Source organism: Manis pentadactyla, chromosome 2 (assembly GCF_030020395.1).
Source record: "Manis pentadactyla isolate mManPen7 chromosome 2, mManPen7.hap1, whole genome shotgun sequence".
Taxonomy (NCBI): domain Eukaryota; kingdom Metazoa; phylum Chordata; class Mammalia; order Pholidota; family Manidae; genus Manis; species Manis pentadactyla.
The window spans coordinates 72,176,848-72,199,310 of record NC_080020.1 but is presented as its reverse complement, the minus strand read 5'-3'; the positions used below and the strand labels follow the sequence as shown (position 1 = coordinate 72,199,310).

Below are 22,463 nucleotides of genomic sequence, written 5' to 3'. Positions count from 1 at the left end.
GCCCTTCCTCCCTCTGCCTCTTCTGTGATCCCCAGGAAAGCATTCGACACTGTTGACCACTTCCTTTTTCTGCCCTTGAACTCTCCCCTTGCCGGACAGCACTGATTCCTTCCGGCTCAGTGTGCCTTCTAGACTCCAAACGGGACCTTCCTCCTCTGCCCGGCTGCCCTCCTCGGTGTTCCCTCCAGGCCTGCTTCCCTCTCCCTTCCCCGTCCCCTTGATGAGCTCAGTCACCAGCATGGCTTTCATATCACCCCCTTGTTAGTAACATCCAAAACTTTATCTTTAGCATTAACTGGTATCCTGAGTTCAAGTCTATATTTACATTCTCTTATTCTGCTTGGCTATAAGTCAAATTCAACATGCTGAAAACTGAATTAATTACTTTTCTCACAAAGCAGTAACCTCTTCATTTCTAATTTAGACATTCTTATGATCTTATTTAAAATTGTAAACTTCAACAATTCTTTATCCTATCTCTACCATTAACCTGATCATTGGCTGAATTTTGACAATTTTTACTCTTCTTAATCTTTCATTTGGTTGCTTAAACCCTAGACTTTTTAACTCGCAATTATATTGCCAGACCCCATTCAACTCTTCTAGTCTTGCCTCTTACTGCTCCTAAACTGTTGGTTCAAAACCTTGAGAGCTTCCCAGGTGAAATCTGAACCTGGCCTCCATACATGGAAGGAGGGAGAGACTGAAGAGGCAGATGGCTCCAGATTGGTAGGTGGCAGGTTTAATAATCAAGGGAACTTATATGAGGCTTTTCTTGGGTGGCTGCAAAAGGAGATCATCTCTGCACCCATCCACCAGAATCTTAAGTGCACATAGAGGCCTTAATGAGTTCAGTCATGTATACCATCCAGATGGTTTTAAGAACACGTTGCTCTCTTAAGGCTGCCTTTAAAGAGACTGTTGTTGTGGGAATGGTGGGAAAAATTGCAAGAACGAAGGAGAGGTTGAGGAGCCTCCAACTGCCCAGATCCAACCAGTGGTTGTGTCCTCCCAATGACCTCCTCCAACACCTGCCCATGGCTGTACAGCAGGATGGTCTACCATTCCTGCAAATCTTGTCTCTCATTTTCCCATCTCTGTGCCTTTGTACCTACTATTTCCTCTTTGTAGCCCTTCATCCAGGACTGGAGTCAGAATTCGTGGGGCCTAGTCAAAATTGATAATGTCCTTTCTTAAAAAGCAGGAAAAATGTGCCATTAAAGGTACTAAACTTCAATCTTTTTTTTTTTGTTATCTCCTCCATTCATACATATATGCTATTGTCCTATCAAACTTCACTTACAAAGCACAAGCTCAAAAATAAAATGAAGACTATCAAGACAGTGACAGCGCAGCATGAAACCAAGTGTGGGGCCATGGGTGACTGCAGAGGTTGTATGCCCACTAATCAGCCCTGTCTTCATCCATTTGGGTCTTTCTGCATCTAACCCACCCTTCCAAAGATAAATCAAACGTTGCCTCCACTGGACAGATTATGAAGTGTTCATGCTCAGGGGCCTCTGCCCTGTCTCAGAGATTGCCAAATGGGTCCCCTCCTGACACTTTGCAGAAGTCTCTGAGAACACTTTCTATTTCTAGTTAGTCTTTTCATCTCCTTTAAGTTTCTAAGTTTCTTAAGGGCAAGGGCCACATCTTCATTCACCCAAGAATCCACTGTATGAGTTACACATAATAATTGCTTAATAAATGTTTGCTAAGCATGGTAAAGAGAACAAAGAGGAAAGTAGGGCTCATTTGAAGCTCCTGGCAGTGTGTCCCCAGGCTGCAGGAATCACTGCTAAGATAAAAGTCAAGTTCCCTAGCTGCCTGGCCAGTTTTGTTTTCCTTTCCAGTCCCTAAATTAGTATTCACACTGGTCTTTCTAAGGACATTTCTTTTAGAAATTGTAAGTAAATTTTGGTAATGGGTATGTTTTATAGTTTCTAAAAATGTTTGAATTCACTAATTTTCTCAGATAGAAGCCTACATTTTCAACCCTTTTTTGGTTAAGTAAACTGTTTTGATGAAGAAAAAAAAAGAAAGAAATCTGGAAATGCTTTCTACACCTTTCAGTTCAAAAAATAATTTAATTTACTGCATGGTAGTATCTTTCACGATGACTTTTGTAAAATTCTGTGTATTTGAACAAGTTGCCAAAGATCTTTATGGAGCTGTTTTGGTAAAGAAATAGAACCACTGGACCTTGAACTTCCCACACTGGTTGAATACAAATATCACCCCCCAAAAAGTGATCCAATGCACACATCTCCGCCCCCAAATATAAATATCCCTCTTTTTGAGTTGAAAACTGACAAAGCTCTCTCATGCTTGTGCAAAAAGCTGCTTTTAAAAAACACGATAAAGTGGAATAAATTTAAACAGCAAAACATCATTAAAAAAATGCACCACAGACACTGCATCACTAAGAAAGCCAGTAACTTTACTGAATTGTCTGCAAAATACAAATTATACCTTATTTCCAGCAGGAGAAACTTTTGAAAATTCCCCACTTTTATTCACTACAGACAGCTGAATTAAGTCCCTTGAGATACACAGATGTGGTTTAACTTAGTTGTAACATCTTGTCATCTAGTGGCGACAAAGTCCAGCTTATGCCGCTGTGAGCCTCTATTTGAATATTTGTTGCAAATGCTTGTATGCCCTCATTTACAAGCTATTTTAATGACTGTTTTTTAATGGAAACAACTCCCCAAAAAAATAAAAAGAAGAAAAATGATACAGCAAACCATCTGAAGCAATCCAAGTCTCTGCTTACAGTGCCCCAGGTCTACTTGCTCCTAGAGAACACTGGTCCTACCTTCAAACCACAACAGAATGCGCCACTTAGCTGACCTCTCTGAATTCAGCTGAGGTATGAATCAATTTGAGGTATGAATAGGGAAGACAAAATACAATACCCGATCATGAAAAGTAACCAAAATGGACAAATTTAATGGAGAAGATATGTGGCTTGGATTGCTCCACATCTTTGGTTAAAACATATTAAGAAAAGCCTTTAATTACATCTGTAGTCTGAAGCACTCTAACAGACACCAGTATTCCATTAATCTTCAAAAGATCTGTAGTGGCAGGAAATTAACGCCATAGAAGGGACGACACCACAGCAGATGGCACAAATGGGAGCAGATGAAGGAGGCCGTGCTTAGGCAACAGCCTTTATTGGGGGTTCCAGTGGTTGCTCTTCTTTAAAAGGAAAAAAAATTTTTAAAGATATACAAAGCAATTGCCCTCTGGAAAAACAAACAAAAGGATAGAGGGCAAAAATATGCTCCAAGTAAAAGATGGGTATATAAGAAAAAAAAATATGTAGAAGTGTGGAGAGGGCAGAGATTATTTTTAAGAGTGTATTGGAATTTCTTCTTTTAAATCTCATTTTAGTTAGCCTTAAAATGATCTGAGGATGACAGGTATTTTCATATTCATCATTACAAAATGCTAAATTCCACCTTTGGGAAAAAAATAGGCCATTTGACTAAAAAACACAATTTTCAAAAAGGTTGAAATGAACAGCCTTCCACACACCAATACACCACATACAGGTTGGGCAGCTTGCATATATAGCATCAGTGTTACCAGTATTTAAGCTTAATATTACCAAAAATCTTTTAAAATACGATTTGACATAACAATACTTGTAGCTGTGTAAAATGCTACTATGGTTCTTTCGCTTTCAATGAAGAATGTTGCCTACAGTGTTACTCTAGGATGGGTTATGTGAAATAATACTCCCTCAGGGCTCTGCCCTAAACTCCTGAATACAAAGGATTTACTGTGATAAAAACCCAAAACCATACTAGCTTTGCAAATACATAAATGGTAAATTACAGATAAGGTATAAGGGTTAAGATAGACATCGGTTGTTTACAGAAAGTGGCTCATCACAATCAAAATTGTGCTTCTCATTGAATCATCTTTAAAAAAATTCTCAAGATTATCCCTTCGCTATCTTGCCACCACTTTATAGGAGTTCAGCAGTGGGAACAAGAGATGACTGGCATCCATTTTCAAGTGATTCTGTTCTTTTCATGTTCTTATAAAACTATTGTCAGAACTGCTATAAATAGCCAAGGCTTCTGCTGGTACAATAGCTTACTTTATCTTCAGCATTAGAAATTTGCTTTTTCTTTGTTGCTGAGGCAAAGTGCAGGTAAAAAATTAATATGGCTATTTTTTCATATTTTCACATAATGACCCTTTCCCACCCACTGGTTTCTATTGATATTGATAAAATGTTTTGAAATGACAAAGAACATTTGTGATATGTTTGCATATTTTATACACATCAAGTTACAAGGATGGGTTGTAAGGATGGGATCAAGTCTATGGTGAGGAAAATTATTTTTTTTAGTATTTTTCCTCTAAGAATGTATGTGTGTATATTTTCAAGGATGATTTTCTGATTTTCCTTTGCATAAATGTTTCCTTTCATGTTCTATGGATACCTTGAGTACTGGGATATATGAAATGGATGATAGATTTTTTTTGTTTTGTTTTTAGTATATAAAATGTTAGTACAAGACAGGCTAGCATCCTATATGGATACAATCAAAGGTGCATTATGGTCTAATTGTGAATTTCAGATCAAGTTAAGAAAAATATAGCCTAGTTAGTAAGGTCTTTTGGCTTTTGCCACCCAGCGGCAGCCTTCTACAATGAGAAACACATAGCAACTACGCAAGTAAAGGAAAAAAATGGATAAGAATGTCCTACACATGATATAGCAGTGTTGGTTTTACTGTCTATATCTTCTTTGCTGTGTATATCAATGCATATCATGGGAAATGAATCGACAGATCTTCACATTCCAAGAGAAGAAAAATCATTCCTAGACTGAAATTTCTTTTAAACAATATAGATTAACTTTTTTTTTAAAATGGCACTCACTTTTTAAAGGGTCTGAAAATTAATCCGTTATAGACGAATATTAGACAAGAGTCATTTCTTGAAAAATTTTAAAAAAGGGACATAGAGAGGTTCTTTAATGGGATTTCTTGAAATGGCTATTAAATCTCTTTATTGAAGAAAAAAATAGATGACATACATGCTTTATGCAGAAGTGACATTTGGGGGTCCTGACACACCGGGATTGTTCAACAGTCCTATATTGCTGACAAGATTGTTGAGGGTCAGTTAAAGTAATTAAAAACGGATGACGAAGCAACTATCCCTTTACCTGCTTCCTTCTTGGCTAGCACCCAGTCTTTCACATTTTTCTTCTGTGGGAATTCTGACCTTATGCATTGAGTAAACTACATATCACTTGTTTATAGGGCCATATTTGCAGGACATGTGCCCCAATACAGCTTCTGTATTCTGGGTGTATTTCTAAATAGCTTATAGAATTCTAGGCCAAAAGTCAACCAGATAATTTAGGATACACACTTATTGTGTATTAGGGTTATGCAGTTACTGAATTCCATGGGGCATGGTAAAATGGTGAGGTCAGAAAGGGGCCCTGCATTTGGTAATAATGCAAAAACAAGCAAAAAAGAATAGCATGAAAGAAACTAATTAGTATATACAATGGATGTCAGTTGACCCAACAGATAGCAAATGTATTAAAAACAATTTAGGGTGTTGCAACGTGATATGTTCTAGTCCCACAGGTTTATCCTTTTGACAGCTGACCTTGAACTTATAAAATGTATGCAGAGTAAAAGAAAACAGAAAGAAAATAGTTACTCAAATGTGCAACTGCACAAATATACCCCCCTCCCGCTATTAAGATAACAAAACTTCTGCTATTACCATAATATTATATATATTAGAAAGCTATACACAAGCATGTTAATTTCACAGATTTTTTAAAAGATTCTTAATATTTTATATAATTAGAAATACACATTTCAAAAACAAAACTTCTACAAAGAGAAAACAGTTATCTTGGTTAGCAAAGCATGGAGTTCTTCATGGCTTAGGGTAGTGCTTTCTATACAAAAAGTCCTTTTTGGTTTTTTACAGGACTGTTTCAAACATTAGCGAAGCTATCAAGGGGGGAAAAAACACATTTTGGCTTAAGTAAACTACAAAAAGCCACAAATGCTTTGCAAACTCTGTCTTACCTTTTATATGAAAATAAGCAAAATGTAATGTACATATTTTTATATTTTTATTTAATAAGAGATGCAGACCCAGATTTATTTATTTATTTAATTAAATACGTTAGCCCTCAAACTCCACATTTTAAAAAATAGGTATGGTCCTCTTTTAATGGTTTTTGATCCTTTTTAATGAGTGCCATACGCCAATGATATGCCTGCAGGTTTGTGAGCGCGTTCGTGGGATGTTAGGTGACCTGGCGTGTGCCTAACATTTACTACCAATGGCCACCCTTTTTGCCGGGTCTGTCCAAAACATCTATACATTTTTCTATATGTTGCATAACAGCTGCTCTCTCTTTCAGTAAAGATCTGCCGCTTTTGGCAAATGTTTCCTTTTGTCTATTTACATGTAAATAACGTTGAACCTGCAACATGACACTATCTATTGTAACATACATTTTGCAAAGGAGCACAACAGTGAAAAGAAGTTAGCCTTAAAATCTATTTTGTACAAGTGTTCTGTTGTACAACTCAAGTGCTAAGCTTATCTCAGCATTTCTGTTTATCTTTATACTGTATCACTGAGGCAATTTAAAAGTACTTTTACAAAACAGAGTACCTGACTTTTTTTTTCCACACACAGCACATATAATGCATATCGACCCCCCTTCCCCATTAAGGTATAGCACACACACACACTGCAAGAAAAAAAAAACTATTAAGTAATAATCTGATCATGTAGCCCATCCTTCAGAGAGTCGCATGCGCTTGACTGAGGGACTTTCCCTTTCGTCCGGCGAAGGTCTGGTGAGTCCAATGGGGGAGTGGAATTCGTTCCGGTGATCCTCTCGGTCGCTCCCGTCATACGAACTGCTACAGCTGCTCAAGCTGTCAACAGGAGATCTCCCCGCCTCGTGGCGCGTGTGTTGTGGGTATCTCGAAGGGGTGGTGGTACGGTCTCTAGGAGGAGAAACAGGTTCTGACTTGATGTTGAGGCTTTGAGTAGAAGGCAGGGAGAGATTTGGACTCTGAGATAAATGAGTGCTAGTGCAAGCTCTGTAGGAGGAAAGGAGACCCAGTTACAGATGGAGGAGGCCCGGAGCCCCCAGGAACTCACAATTATAGAAAACATCAGCTTAAAGACTTGCATAGACACCAGAGCATGCCAGAGGGGGGAGAACGTGCTTTGAAGCACTTAGGGACATCGCCTTCTTTACAGCGATTTAGGATGCCTTTGTAGAATTGCCCGGTATTAATTACAGTATTCAGCTGGTCTGGGCCTCAGGAATCATACCGCTAGTCACTGACAGGCTCTCTAAACATCCAGGTTACTGGTTCAGAAAGATTTAACAAGAACCGCCATTTAAAGCATTTTCTATGTCCACGGACTTTCTCACTAGACTATTTCCAAAGTATAATCTAAGACTTATGATACTGTGTTTAGCTTTTGATTTAGACTTCTTTGATTTACTAATGCTTGTGTTTGAAAACTATTGTAAGAAGCTTGTTATGGATATAAACGTTTTCCTCAGTTTAATAAACACATACACATTAAGTCTTCAGAACAAGTGAAGAGAGCTCAAATTGCAAATGAATGGGATCCATAAAATGCTACAGAGAACACTATCTGGTGGAAAGCTTGGGAGGGGGAAAAAGAGGGAGGGGGAAGGAGGTTGCAAATTGTCTGCAGAAATTTTAAGTAGCATCTTACAAGCACTTAGACTCCCTACCCCACTGAAATTGGTAATTTGATTTTCTTCATTCTTTCTCAGTTACATAGGATGAATATACTATCTATTTTCCACATTTACCTCAACTTAATATTCCTAGTCTCTCCCTGCTGGGGTATTTAGCATACCACTCCTCTTATATTTATAATTGGCATTAGTTGAGGTTGCTGTAAAGAAGAATCTAGTGTGATTCTATTGTGTTTATAACCCTTAATCTTCATTTGTTCCAGGAGAGTAGCACTTGCCCTTCTTCCAAAGTGTGAGAGAATTTAGATTCTTGAATTCTGGAGGGAAGAGCACTAAGCCCTCAGGTGTCAACTTTGGATCGGGGTAAACTAGGGTAACATTGCTGACATCACTTTTAAGATGTTTGTACTATTCTTACATCTGGCTGCACTGATATCCATGGCTAGAGTAAGCATTACTCACTCGTACTGTCAGGAGACTATATGAATCTCTTTTAGAGAGTAAGAGTCACCGTGAAGAATAATGTGCACAGACACACCCATTTTAAACAAAGGGAGGCAAGCCGACCTACACCTCTAGGGGATTATGTTACTTTCTAATGGAGAGGATTAGATGGCATTAAAAATGTCATTATGAGCAGTGAGAAAATGAGTATTTATTTCAGAGGAGAAAGTGGAGTAACTTGTGGCTGGCTTTTTGGGAGATGCAATTCAGGCTCAAGATGTATAGAGAAATAAAATTAGTCAGAAATGAGTTTATCTTTGAGTGATGTTTTATACAAAAGCACCACCTACTGGCAAAAAATTACTTTCTGTATCTTATTAATAGATGAACTAATGTCAAGAATAACATAAAGGAGAATTATTTGTTTCCCTAATAAGTCCTTTTTTTCTCTGGCTTTTATGATCTTATAGAATCAAAGCAGTCTTAACATATATATCAAGATATCACATTGAGTGTGTATGATTTTTTAATCACCTGTTTATACTTGTAGTTATTTATCTGTAGTTATTATATAGTCTGTATTAGTATGCTAATTTTCTAAGAATTTTAATTAAATAATCTTTAAATCAAGAAGATATTAAAATGGTGGGGAGACATGTGTATTTCAAAAGGATCCATAATGGTAGACTATTTTATCTTGGTTCAGAGTTACTTGATTCTTTTTGATGTCAGAGGAAATCATCTTTTGATTTCTGGAAGAAAGAATTTTCCTGGCTCTGGATAAGAAAGACTATTTCACTAAAATTTAATTAAATGCTTCTACTATGAATCACACAACTGTTTAATAATGAATGACAATTAAGAGTCTGAAAATAAAGTGGCATATCAATAAATACTTTTGTCTGTCCTTAGACATTTAAATTGTGTTTTCACAGGCAGGGTGACATGGAAAATCAGAAAAATATTTGGTGAGTTGGGTGAGTATAAATCAGTTAATCTAGATAAATTAAGCAAAAAAAATTAAAATTCCATTTCTCTAATACTGCTTTTAGAAGCTGCATTATCTACTTATTTATTGTATCTGTCAGTGTCAACTGGCTTATATAGGTTTTGTTGCATCTCTTCCCCATCAAAGATGTAACACTTTTTATCATCCTGTAAATAAATAGCCTAGTCCCTAATTTTATCTTTTGGTGGCATTTCTTTTGACACTGAAAGCATATATGAAGAACTGAATAGTTCTGGGGTCACTAAATGTACAGTAATGAAATGTGAGTAATATCTTGGATTCAGCTTCATTTTATGATAGTTATACATAGGATTCAAAACAGAATGAAATTTAATTGGCTAATCTGTTATTAAAGAAGTATTGCCTGTAAAAGCATTAAAAATCACTTCTCTGTATATATACTAGATTCAGATATAAGCATGTTGAGAAGGAAGTGTTTATAGACACAGATAACTGTGAAATACTTCATACTTGTGAGTGATAAAGAGCTGGCTGGCGAGTTAGAAACCAGATATGCAATTTGCCATGTTATTAAGTCCTACTGCGAGTTTTCATCTACTACAGACACCTTCCAACGGGTACAACACCTACCCTTCCCATAATTGTTTAGAAATGAAACATAACTGGAGAGTTTTATTCAAATTTCCTTACTGTCTCTGCCTGAAAATTAGACTATCAAACTATATTTAACCTAACCTTTTAAAAGTCATCTTCACTCAAAGTTTTCTCTTTTGGTAGGTATTGTACACCCACATCAACAAAGATGATGTAGAGAAATGCTTCCAGAGAATGGGCTGCCTCTTTTTTAGGGGGTAGGAGAAAAACACCTAAAAATGTGAGGTCGTTTTCTCAAATATTAGTATTCAAATTACTTCAACTAAACCTTGGTGACAAGTTCCTTCTGCCATCATCTCTGCTCCATACATCAAATCAGTTTATGTCATCTATCTAATTTAGTTAAATATACTCAGATACTAGATAGTGTTAAAAGTATATTATTTCCCTGAACAAAATATGAAGAGCTTTTTAATTTTGAAAAAGAATTGTGGTGACCGTTTGTCTGCTGGGAATATCCACTGTGGTGGAGCTGAAATATAATTTACAGTATTTTGAACATCATTATCTATCCAAAAGAATGTGAACCCACCACACAAGAATATAAGACTACTTTGGCCTGGAAAAATATCGATGGATTAATTTACACTGTAAGGAATTAAGGAAGCTTGTATCATTTATTTTACATAAATATTACAACTTGGAATATTTTTTTCACAGGTTAACATTTAATTGTGTAGGCATGGGCTAGTCTATTTGAAAGAACGTCCTTTTGAAAAGCTACTCTGTGTGTGTGTGTGTGTGTGTGTGTGTGTGAGAGAGAGAGAGAGAGAGAGAGAGAGAGAGAGAAAGAGGAAGGAAGGAAGGAATGAATGAAGGTAGGTAGTTGGGTCCAAATTAGAAGGACTGGAAGGGGTGTCTTATCTATTTGAGGGATAAGGGAAGTGATTAAGTGCAATACAAACTCACAGAATTAATTCAGAGTCAAATTATGCACCATGAGAATCACTGTTGAAAGAAACTGGAACTAAACAAAATGCTTCATACTTGGCTGTTGTAACACAGTTCCTCTCTAGTTTATCCTTTTCTTTTCTCATTTAATGAAGACTCTATTAAGGGCAGCAGAAAATTAGTCTTCCCATGTAATACAGGAGAATTTAAAAATTGCAGTATGGTTAAAAAATAAGTAAACGTCTTATATGTAAAATGCAAATTGTCAGGTGTTACTCAAAACAAAAGTAAGCCACATTCAGAAAAAATAATATGGCTTTTGACACCGATAATTTCTAAGGAAATTTAGTCCTCTAATGGATGAATTTTGGGAAAAATGAGAAGTAAATAGCTACCTTTATTTTTGCCAAGAAGCATGTCCAGTGGATTCGCTGCTGAGCTACAGCAGTGCTATGCCATGTGGTGTATATTTTAGGACTGCTGGAATGGTAGATGTACTTAGTGATAATTACCTGAAAAAGTTATTGCAAGATATCTACTTGGATAGGTAAACATTTGTGAGAAAATTTAATGTCCTGAAAAGAGAAACTCTGTTGCTGATCAATACTTAATACCTCTTCAAGAAAGCAGAACAACAATGTCATGTGAATTAATTTTACTATTTGTATGATAGATTTTTCAGCAATAGCAATTAGTAAATAGGATACATATAAGCAAATGGTGAACGGGTGAAGCTTCCACTACTGGAGCACTAATATGTGTGAAATCATTTCCCCATGAACAGCTAATAGGGCAGGGGAGGGGTAAGAGAGAAGTTGTGGTATCAAACTGTGATTTTTATTCTAATCAGTGGGTAAGTCTTATTATCTCCCTAGAAATAAGAATATAGACCTCGTTAACTATTCTAACCAAGTGGCTCAGCAGAAAAGTAAAAGTGCGACAGGCATATAGAATGTTTCTAAAACATAAAACTTGTTTTCTTTAAATATTTTATGTCCTCCTAGTATTTTCTTCTTTTGAAGATTAATTGAAGTTTTGGAGTTACTTGTTGAACTTAAAGGCAGGTCTTTGATTCATGTTTTAAACTTAAAAAAAAAAACCTATTTGTTTTACAAGTAGTGTGAATCATGAATTCAGGGCTTTTAAAAGGTTTGAACATTTCCATAGATAAATGATGGGAGTCATAAAGACATATCTCAAAACTACCACAAGAGGGCAGAAATACACATCTTCTGACTTTAGAAAACAGCAAAAATTATTTTTATACCCAAATTTAGGTAATTAGAACATGTATTTGCATACATATATATATTTATATTCATAGAATATCTATAAACATACAGTTATACTATGAGTACACTATAAATACATGAAATCTGTGTATTGATGGACTAATTGATCCTGTATTAGGTTAACATTAGTGTGAACTATATGGTTTATGCTAAGTGAGAAGGGTTCTCCAATATCTCAAAAGCTTAAAGAACTTGAAACTATAAATGTCTCATTATGTCCTACACTAGCTATGTGAAAACTTAAACATTTACCATTGATAGAAGTGAAAACAAATATAGTCCTCCCCAAAATAGGTTAATAATTCACCTGATTGTCACAGAGCTTCCCTCCACTTCAAGAATTAAGAAAGTAATATTTAAGCTACTTGAATGGTATTGATCTGACAATTACTTCCATATTTTGATAAAGTAGAATTTTACATCCCCTAATGGGACATTACAGCACATTGTTTAGAGACTGCCATTTGTCATTTGAAAACGCATGCTCAAGGTGCATTGTGAGAGAAATAAAACTGCTTACCCCAGCTGACTGAGGGCGGACGGCGGCATGTTATGTAAATGCTGCTGTTGCCAGCCAGTTACTGACCCCAGGTGAAGGGCGCTGGCGGTGTTAAACCCAGACAGGGATGACAGGTCCGCGCTACTCAGAGAGTACTCTAGATCAAAGAGTGAAACAGAGAAAACAGTTAATTTGGAAACTGTAAAGTAGTGATTAGAATAAACATTTTCAAGTTTTAAAATAGTCCATTTGTATTATTTAATGATTGTCATAAAATGTTTATTTTTTGGGGGGAGGAGTTAAACATCAGGGACAATTTTAATTTAAGAGAGATATACTATATACCAAAAAAATAAGTTTTCCATGAAAGCTTCGAAGTAGTATTGCTTGTAATTCTAGTTTATTAGAACTATTATTTTGGTATTATATGATATACATATTTGATGATCTAGAAATGGTGTTGAAACAATCTTGAGTAAGTGAACTTTCCATTACATCAAAGAAATAACAGCTATTGTTCCTTCAAATTGTTCTATTTTGAATTCAGGTTGGGTTAATAAAACTTCCAGTCACTTATGAAAGAAAAATGTGGCTATTCAGTGTCTTAGTAATGAATCGGTAATGGTATAGTCTCTGGATAACACAGGTACCAAATAAAGCTTCCTAACAGACTAAATAAATGTAATATCTTTTTCATCTTGTTTTTTAATAAAAAGTATTTAATGTACTATTTGAACATGGCAAGGTTACTCACCGGTACCATATGTTGTTGAAATGGCTGATGGATATCCTCCCATCCCTTGTCCTGGTAAAGTAGGAGTTGCTACGGAAACCACTGGGGTAGCCAATGACTGAGCAGACTGGGAGTTATTTATCCTTTGATTCTTTTAAAGTAAATAAAAAGACATTGATAGAATTTTTAAAAAAGTTAAAAATATTAAGATTTCAGTATTAGCTTTGCACATAAAGAGATAACTTGGTGCAAATCTCATGAAATTAATCATTTAACATGTGTCTCTATGAACTCTGCCAACCCTATCATTTACAATCCTTCAGGAGACCAGTTGTTGCCATAGCAACCCATTACATCAGTATCTCCTAGGCAACTGAACTAGTAACAAGTAGCATAGCTTTATTATGGGTAAAAACAGACTATGTTGAAAACTGATGAAATATGTATACTGTACTTCCATTGTTTCAGCTTTTATTCAAATGCAAATTAAAAAAAAATTAAAATCAACCATGGTGGTTTTTCTGCTCAGTTTTATATACAGCAGAACAGATGGGTAGAGTTTTATGCGATATTCTGACCAGCAGGTGGTGCTCTCATCACTTTTTTCAGATTCTTCCAAACTTCCCTCAAACTAGCAAAGCAGCTAGTGAATATTTAACTCCTCATAGCAAGGAAATTAAAGACTCACATAAATTTAAAGATCATGAGACCTTAATTCTTAGAAAAATAAGTATATTCATGGTTTCAAATTTTGTGTGTGTATTAGAATGTTATTATAAAGTAAGTCCTAAAACAAATGGCAAACAGCGTTCAGTTAAGAGGGGTTGAGACAGAAAGGTAAATAACCTGACATTCTTTTCACTTGCGAGTGATACTTGAAATTAATGGTATTTAAATATAATCAATGTTGACATACTATGTTAACTTTTGAAATCCTCCCTTTTGACTGGTGCTACCACTCCACCTGAAAGTCGCTTTGGATTTCTCTTGGTGAGCCGTTTCAGAGAAGCACTCACAACACTTACCAAAAGCAGGTCGACATCCTCAGACTGAGAGCATGGGGAAGGAGTTTTATTAATTAGTGTCTGTAAATATTTATAATTGTGCAAAATATTTTCAACAAAGGGAAAAGCATCTTCTGATAGACACAACCGTTTAAACAGTTTTAAAACCCAGACTCTAAAGATAACTCCTTACAAAGACATTCTTTGTTTCTCTTAATGAGCTGTTTGTCTCAACTGTGAAGACAGTCTATCCAGTTTTCAGCACAGGTCAGTGTCTCAACATTCATTATTTCACCACCACATTTTGAAGAAAAAAGAAAAGAAGAAGAAAAAAAGATTGTACTTTGAAACCCCACTTGCTGGAGGAGGGGAGAACTGCACCCGGCGGCCAGTGAGAGACTTTACGACCCCTCACAGAATCCTGAGGAAGGCATCAGTTTTAAGGGACTTGGGATAAATCTGCTGATAAAGACAGTCTGTCACGCATGGCCCACACTGGTTGGCTATGGCCCTGTGGGAGGTTTTATTTATTAGACCCAGTCTTTTCCGAAGGGAATGTTGCACATTATGTGATTTTTTTTTTGGTTGATATTCAAAATTAATCTGCACTGTGCCATAATAAACTAATCATCTTGCAGGACTGTTTTACCCTGAAGCTTGCTACCGAGCACAGAAAAAAAAAAAAAAGTGTCTTCAGAATGATTTAAATTTGTCTACTAAATCTTGGTTTGAAATGTTCTCTCTCTTAACCAAAGCTAATTTGGAGAACAGGGATGCACATCTCTTTGTGGTTGAATTTGGTCCCACAATATTATCTTCATCTTAGCCCTGCAGACCCAGGAGAAAAGGGAAAATGATAGAGTCTGGGGATATTATTTCTATTTCTATTTCTATTTCATATTCATTTATTTAGTTTTTTCTTACAAATGCTACAACTTTTTAAAAATGTAAAATATAACCTTTGTTCTCAATATGGATATGATTTTAAAACAATCTGCCTGCTTCTGAGGAAGCTATTGGCATGAAGCACATGTATGGAAAGATGAAGTAAGACAGTGCACAGGCATGCGATGCATCAGACATTATCACTGCGATATACCTAAGGAAAGAGGTGCCAATTAACAGGAGAATGTTCCTTTAAAAATTACGGGACAGACTTTTCTTTGTCAGCACCTTGAGGACATAGATAGTTCAATACTGTAAAATATCTGTTATGAAATACCTCCTTCTGTGAGCTTGATTCTTCCATTGGTCAAATCATATAGCCCGTAAGTAGAGTAATAGATAATTTTCGTCTAATTATGGATTGGAGGCCTTAAAGCAGAATGTTTTCTCTGTCCCAGAACACAAAACCTATAGTGGAGTTTACTGGATGTTTGTTTCTTTTTTCATGGAAGATGGAAGTGCGAACCAGTTACCAGAAATAATAATTAAAAACAAACAAGGCTACTGCAATAGTTTTGATGTGTTAATTTTCTGGGAGCATTTAAGTAATTCACAAAGTCAGACAAATACAAAACAGCAAAACATATACAAAACATTATCAACATTTATTTAAAATGTAGTTACCACTGATGGCATCGTATTCTTGCTGCCTGGTGGAATAAGAACTCGGAGATCTGGTTTACGGTTATTCATCCCTAAATTCATGGGGGGAGGAGATTTTGCTTGCATATTCTTGTTCAAGTTACCAGGCGAGACCAGCAGACCTGGTGAGTTTCGGGGATTGCCATACCCATTCCCTGTAAACAGAAGACAATGAAAGCACTCAGGAAGAAATTGGATTCAAATATATTTCTAGTGAATACACTACCTGGGATTAAGAACAAAAGCGTTGCAGGATAAGACACACCCTAACACACTGAGAGGCCACAGGATGACTGGCCTAACCACAACATGAACAGTAACGCAGTCACTTACTTACTTAATATTCCTCTACAAGAAGGTTTAAAACTTCTAATGAAGAGAGCTAATGCACATCAACTTGCTCAAAAATCAGCATGTACTTTTTTTTTCCTGGTAGCGAACTTCGGGAAGAAAGTCAGACAGTCGTTCAGGGTCTAAGAAAAGCACAGAGTTGGTCCTGCACTTTAATTGATGAGCTTGGTGGTGGCAGAGGCCTAGCTGGCGTAACTCACTTTCAGTTCAATGGTTGCGGTTTTATTTTGTGTGTCTGTGTGCCCTTAAATGAAGAAAGGGCATACCAGCAAGACTATGACTCCTAGGACGTGCAGGAAGAGTGGCCTCTTACCCTGGTCACTGCTCAGTCCCCCTTTTCTTGAGTGATCTCTCCCTCTGGCTTTCCTCTGTCTGGTTTGCCCTCCTCACTAAGTTCATGCAGCACCCTGATGGTTGGTTTTCTTACTCATGCCCAAATTCAAAAGGCAGGCCCCGTCTCAGGGACTGAAAGGAAGGCATGAGGCCCAGGCCAAGTGCTGACTCACCCAGGCACAGGACTGGCCACCTACAGTGAACCCAAAAGGGCTTTCTTGGGTCTGTGCTGGTGAGCCCCCACTAACAGAAAATGGATGTCTGAAGATGACCATTTCTCATCATTCAAGATACACTGCTCCATGACAGAACTGCGGGCAGAGCTGAAGCAGCTGGAGCCGAGGCCCCATTACCTGCTGTCCTCCACTGCCTCTGCTTGGAGAGCAAGAGAAGCCAACGACCTGATTCAACACCCTTGTTGGAAAACTAGACAGCCGTTTCCTGAAGCTCTCTACAGGGGAGAGCCAAACTTTGGTGTCGTTATCACTACCACAAACAGTATTTATTCCCCCAGGATGAACAATACCGTGTGCTATGCAATGAGGTACAGAGAAGACCCCAACCTCAAAGGCCCTGCATTCCTTCATGGCAATCCAACATACACACATGTAACGCGTAACATGTACAGACCCAGACAAGGCAGCCAGGGTAGGCGCCCACAGCGTCATTCAGGCAGTTGTTCCTGACTTCCCAGGAGGGAAGAGGTTATCCAATACAGTGATCTAAGAACCATGAACTGCGAGTAAGACATGCTGGGCTTGTGCAGGCCCTAGGAAAGGGTGGCGGTGGGAGTTCAGAGAGCAGTCAGGGACACTGTGAGGAGCTTGCTGAAGGGGGCCCCTGAAGAGAAGAATGCCAGAGACCTGCTGGGACACGGAGGTGGGGCTGAGGAGACCTCGGTCCAGGCTGACATATCTTGGGTTTAATGGTGGAGATGCGGGCCTGTGAGGGTCTCAGAGAAGAAGTGTAACCCCGCTTCTCAGTGGACAGAGACATCTGCTTGCATTGGGGTGCCCCGTTAGGAAGGCTTGGCGCCCTGGGAACCACTGCGACAGCCTGAGCCACTGCCACTGCTGTGGTGAGGAACTGGGAATGCAAAGCACAGGCGTATTGCAGGAGATATTTATGGGAACATCTTTTGAATTAGAATATACTTGAGGCACCTGCATAGAGCACATTAGTTCTTCATATCCCATTCATTTACCTGTCTCATTTTATGCATGAATAAAAAGACTGAATATATAACAAATAACTACAAGATTAAATCTTTCAACTGGATTATACATAATAGTCTTCAACTTACTGGAGGAAAAAACCCAAAATAGAACAAACACCCTCAAACTGTGTCAAGTACACAGTAGCTGCTTAAGAAACATTGATCGAGTATGAATATAAACTACTCTTCCATAGTAAAAATTCAAGAAAATCAATGAAATTCCCTAAACCCAGCTAAATATGTCAAAAGCCAACATTTTCTTTTACAGTTCACTTGGGCAGTTTTCTGAGGTGAAAGTTATTCAAAGAAACAAAAACATTTACCTTTTATCACCAGGAGAAATACAAAGAATATGTTCACTTAGAAAAATGGTTGATAAAATAGAACACTCAAAGGAGTTTTATATTTACTGTGTCTTAACTAAATCATTCTTGTAACTCTGTTAAGGCTTTAGTTTTAAGTAACAGATTCTATTGGATAAAAAGGGAATGAGAAGACCAAGACAAACATTTGCCTCCTACTTCCCTGTCAGCCGAAGTTCAGACTGACGCACTGAATACATATGTCCCTTATCTGTTAAGCTTGTGTGAGATCTGGTTTAAATAAACAATCAAATGAAAATTAGCTGGGTAATTTCAAAAGAAGTGGGGGAAAAAAAAGTCAGTTAAGCAGTGCAATGAAGCTTGAACACATCAGAAGAAACTACAGCCCTGGTTTGGTAGAAGCCAGCACTGGTTTGCATGGAGGAGTTATTTTGCTAAAGGGAAGTAAAACCGCTTTGTGAAATCTGTTGTCTGTGATATGACAAGCGTTGGGCCAGTGTGCGAAAATGGAAATGCTTCACGGAGGCTCCGAGAAAAGGTTTTTTTCTTTAAAAAAAAAACAAATTTTCTACAGTGAACTCTGTGAGAAATTCCAACAGAGCTTACATCTTTCTGCTCGCGTTTTAAACAATGATTTGGGGCAGCAGCAGGGAAAAAAAAAAGGTAAACATATATTATAGTTTTTCATCCAATAAATGCCTTAAAAAAATGATTTTAAAAGCATTCTATTTTTCTTTTGGAATATTTCCTGTTATTTGGAAATGATGACATTTTGGAAGATTAGTCACATATTTGAAGGTGTTTTCATAGTAAATGTAAAACATTTTGAACCACAATGACATTTCTTAAATTCATATTTTTAGAGCAGAAAGTTATTTTTAAGAACAAATAAAATCTGCCTTTTACCGGTGAATTTCTGCTGTTTTTTTTTTTTAGCATATCGTGCCAGTTAGCATTTTGGAGCTGTATAATAATAACCACTTCTGTTTCCAGTCACCAACTTGTTACTCTTTTGGCATAATATAGATTTAGGAATGCAAGACTGTGGGTCCTAAACCAGTGATACAGAAACCTATCATTTGAAAATCAATGACGAATACATGTGTGTGGTTTACTGCTAAGAAGAGCCTGCATTTAAATCGGCTTGGAAACCGTGGCCTCCTCCTCACTCAGAGCCCTGTGGCCTGCGATGAGGCTGTTGTCCTAACTCCAGATAGATTCACCAAAGAGAACGGTCTCATTCAAAGTTAAGGTTGGGGAGGTGGGAAACACTGCCTTTCCAAAATCTTCTAATATACAGATTCCACCTTCCTTTATGCTACATTCTGAAATTACCGTCTGCCTGGACAATTATCAATTTAGAAGTGACTGCATGCAGATGTCACATTCCCCTGACCACTTAAAAGCACAAAAATTATAAAGCATGAGTGAATGGATTTCCTGATTATAGATTATAAGAAAATGAAGAACAGACCAACTTCAGAGTCAGTTTGTTTTATAGGTTCATTTGATTAAAAATATTGTTTCACATAAAATAAAACAATTTAAGCATTCATGATATAATTTGTATAAAGGCTAACAGAATCTACCTCGATTGGTTACACATTTCTAAACACTCATATTAAAAGTCGTGTAAATACACAGAACTTGAAATGTGGTATTAGAAAAAAAAAGTTTTCTCTCTTTAGCTGACTTGAAAACACTTGCTGCTTTTTTCCCCCTTCTTTTTATTGACTCCTATTTTAAGAAGCTGTAAATTCAAAGAACATATTCCTGGCTTAAGATGATGTGAGGAGGACATTTTGCCTTGTCTCACAGAGCTCAACTGAGCATGTACCTCTCTTTGAGCCCAAGGTTCTGAAACTTTCTTATTTGGATGTTTAGACATTATGAGTCTTTTCACCTCATTTCTTTTTTCTTTTCTGGGACTTTCAATTATAAATAAGCATATAAAACTAATAAACACAAAACAGAACTAGTCTCTATGGACCAGGGTTAATTTTTTCATTAGCAAATCTTTTCTTTCTTGTCTCTGAAATCATCATCTTTGACTATTCCTGTTACCTCTTCCAACTCCAAATCCAATCAGACACCCAATCTTGTTAATATTTCTTCAGAAATGCCTCTCTCTATCTCCCCTGCCACCATCCTAGTTTAGCTTTCATTACCAATGCTTTTCCATAACATATCAGCTGGGTCTATGGTCTCCAACTGGATTCTTCACCAGAACTGAGATGGGCTTCAGGAAGGTTGTGAGTTCTTTAAGGTGAAAACAAAGTTTTAGGCCTATGTATGATAATAAATCTATGTACGGTCCCAAAATTTTCTCTAAAAATCTTTCTAGAGGCTGCTTCCATCATGTTCCTTTTTCAGATCATATTTAACATTGTTGGCTCAACATCCTGCTTGGCTCTCAGGGCTGTGCACAGTCTGACCCACCCTATCTATCCAACCTAATTTCCAATGACCACAGCCAAGCTCATCCTCTGAATACACCTGAGTCTTTGCTCTAGCATCTCAATAACCTGCAGTGTTTCCTCTCCAATTTCAGTCAAAATCCATTTTTATGGATCAGGTAATGCCCCAGCTCTTTGAAGATGCCTTTCAGATAACTTTAGCCCACTTTAGACCGACTCTCCTGTAAACAGAGCTTACATTTTTCTGCTGCAATTAGAGGTAAATAACACCATGCAGAGTACTAGTTATCTAAGTGTTTCAGATCCTCTCAAAGAAGATATACAGACTCTGCTGGAAAAATCAGGAATCATTCAGGAAAGGCACTGAAAGTTAAGCTACTGAGGGAATGTGAGATGAGAACTGAACATATGTTTAACTTGCTAACTTCAAATATTGAGGCTCTCTCCTCCTCTGTGCTACTTGAGACCATTTTCTATTTTAGATAATGATTTCACACTGATTACCCAAGTACACCATTGAGACAAACTGATTATCAACCACATACTATTAAAGTCAAGAAATCATGCAAGTGCCGACCTACTAAGTTTGTTTTTATGAAGTTAACTGAAGTTCCTTTTCCACCTGTTGAACCTGTAATCATTTCACAGTGCATTACTTTAGCGAACTGCAAGTGGTAGAATCAATAAAGTAGAAATTTTACCTGATAAAAAAAAAACTCTGAGACACAGTATCTTTTCTTCTATACGGACAAGTGTTTACTGTTACTCTATGCCAAGATGAATCTCAACAATAATTTACTGATACAGAACTTTCCACCAAAAGATGGGCTGCATGATAGGAAGAATGACGGAAGGGTGGCAATTAAGAGTGGGTAGGATTTTTTGGATGGTTCTGAGAGGAACTTCTGGAAAAGAAGGAATGCATTTCCAAGTCACATCTGTATCTGAGAAGGATGAGCGTTCCTGTGTGAGGGAAGTATCGGTCACTTTAGAGTCTGCAGTTTTCAGAAGTTGGTAAGGTAACCTTGGCTAACAGAAGCCTCTTAGATCATGTAACTTTATCCTGTAGACTCTATACTAAACTTTATACTACAGAAAATGTGCAGCCAAAATTAGTTTGTAAGTGGAAGTGAATTGTTAACTGTGTTAGGAAAAAAATAACAGAGGCAGGGGAAAGAACAGGTTAGAGAGTTAGACTGCCAGAGGGAGGCCAGTTAGGACACATCTGCCATAGAACACATGAGGACTGAGCTCTGACTGAGGTGGCAGAGATGGAAAGACGTGAAGGCAGATGGGAGTCCAGGACAAAGGAGGATAAAGTACTACATCCAGGTTCTAGTGATGAGGTCTCCATTAGGGCCCTTCACCCAAACTGAGCCTTAGTTTCCTCAGTGCTAGGTGATGGCTTTGTTAGTGGGGGTGAAGCATGAAAATAATCTGAATCAGAGACATCCACAGGCTTGCCTGAGGCAGCCACACCCACGACTGCACAATAATATTAACAAGAGCAAACCCTTTATATAGTATTCTTCACCACTAACACTAACGACACCAGGCATGCACATTAAGTACATGAAAGGTACCAGGCACCTAACAACTGCTAAATAATTGTTTGTACTTATGCATAGATAGAAACACCTTGAACCCTCACAATGACAACCCTGTGAGCCACTTATAGTGTCCCTGTGATACACAATGAGACACGTGAAAAAAAGAGAGGCCCACTGACTTGCCCGGAGCCAGCGGTCCACAAGTGGGGCCACAGCGCGAACGAGCCCGCTGAGTCCGGAGACCGCGCTCGGAACGACGGCACTGCCTGCTCTGAGAACCGACCCTCCGCGCCGAATTGCATTCCGGAATTCCGGGCGTGCAGAGCAGGAGAGGAGGCGAGTGTCGCGTGGGAGCAGGGATCTGGGAAGGAAGGCCTGCCGGGGCGAGCGGTGACGGGGGGTGGGAGTGGGGCTTGAGGGACACGACGACCTGGCAGTCA

At 37.8% G+C, this 22,463-nt stretch overlaps 1 protein-coding gene across 17 annotated transcripts in view; it reads right to left on the bottom strand.

The window, feature by feature from the left end:
* Positions 1-2,419: 2,419 nt before the first annotated feature.
* MEF2C (myocyte enhancer factor 2C) overlaps positions 2,420-22,463 on the bottom strand; it is a 160,903-nt gene continuing 140,859 nt past the window's right edge. For 11 of the 17 annotated variants that reach the window (XM_036925664.2, XM_057493577.1, XM_057493579.1 and 8 more), the window contains 5 exons: positions 15,816-15,988; positions 14,268-14,291; positions 13,264-13,393; positions 12,531-12,666; positions 2,420-7,118 (listed from right to left, as the gene is read on the bottom strand). In XM_036925664.2, coding sequence (XP_036781559.1) covers positions 6,797-7,118; positions 12,531-12,666; positions 13,264-13,393; positions 14,268-14,291; positions 15,816-15,988 — 785 coding nt within the window. In that variant the 3' untranslated portion in view covers positions 2,420-6,796. The remainder of the gene's footprint in view (positions 7,119-12,530; positions 12,667-13,263; positions 13,394-14,267; positions 14,292-15,815; positions 15,989-22,463) is intronic. The other 6 variants (XM_057493603.1, XM_036925666.2, XM_036925665.2 and 3 more) reach the window with 3 other exon arrangements.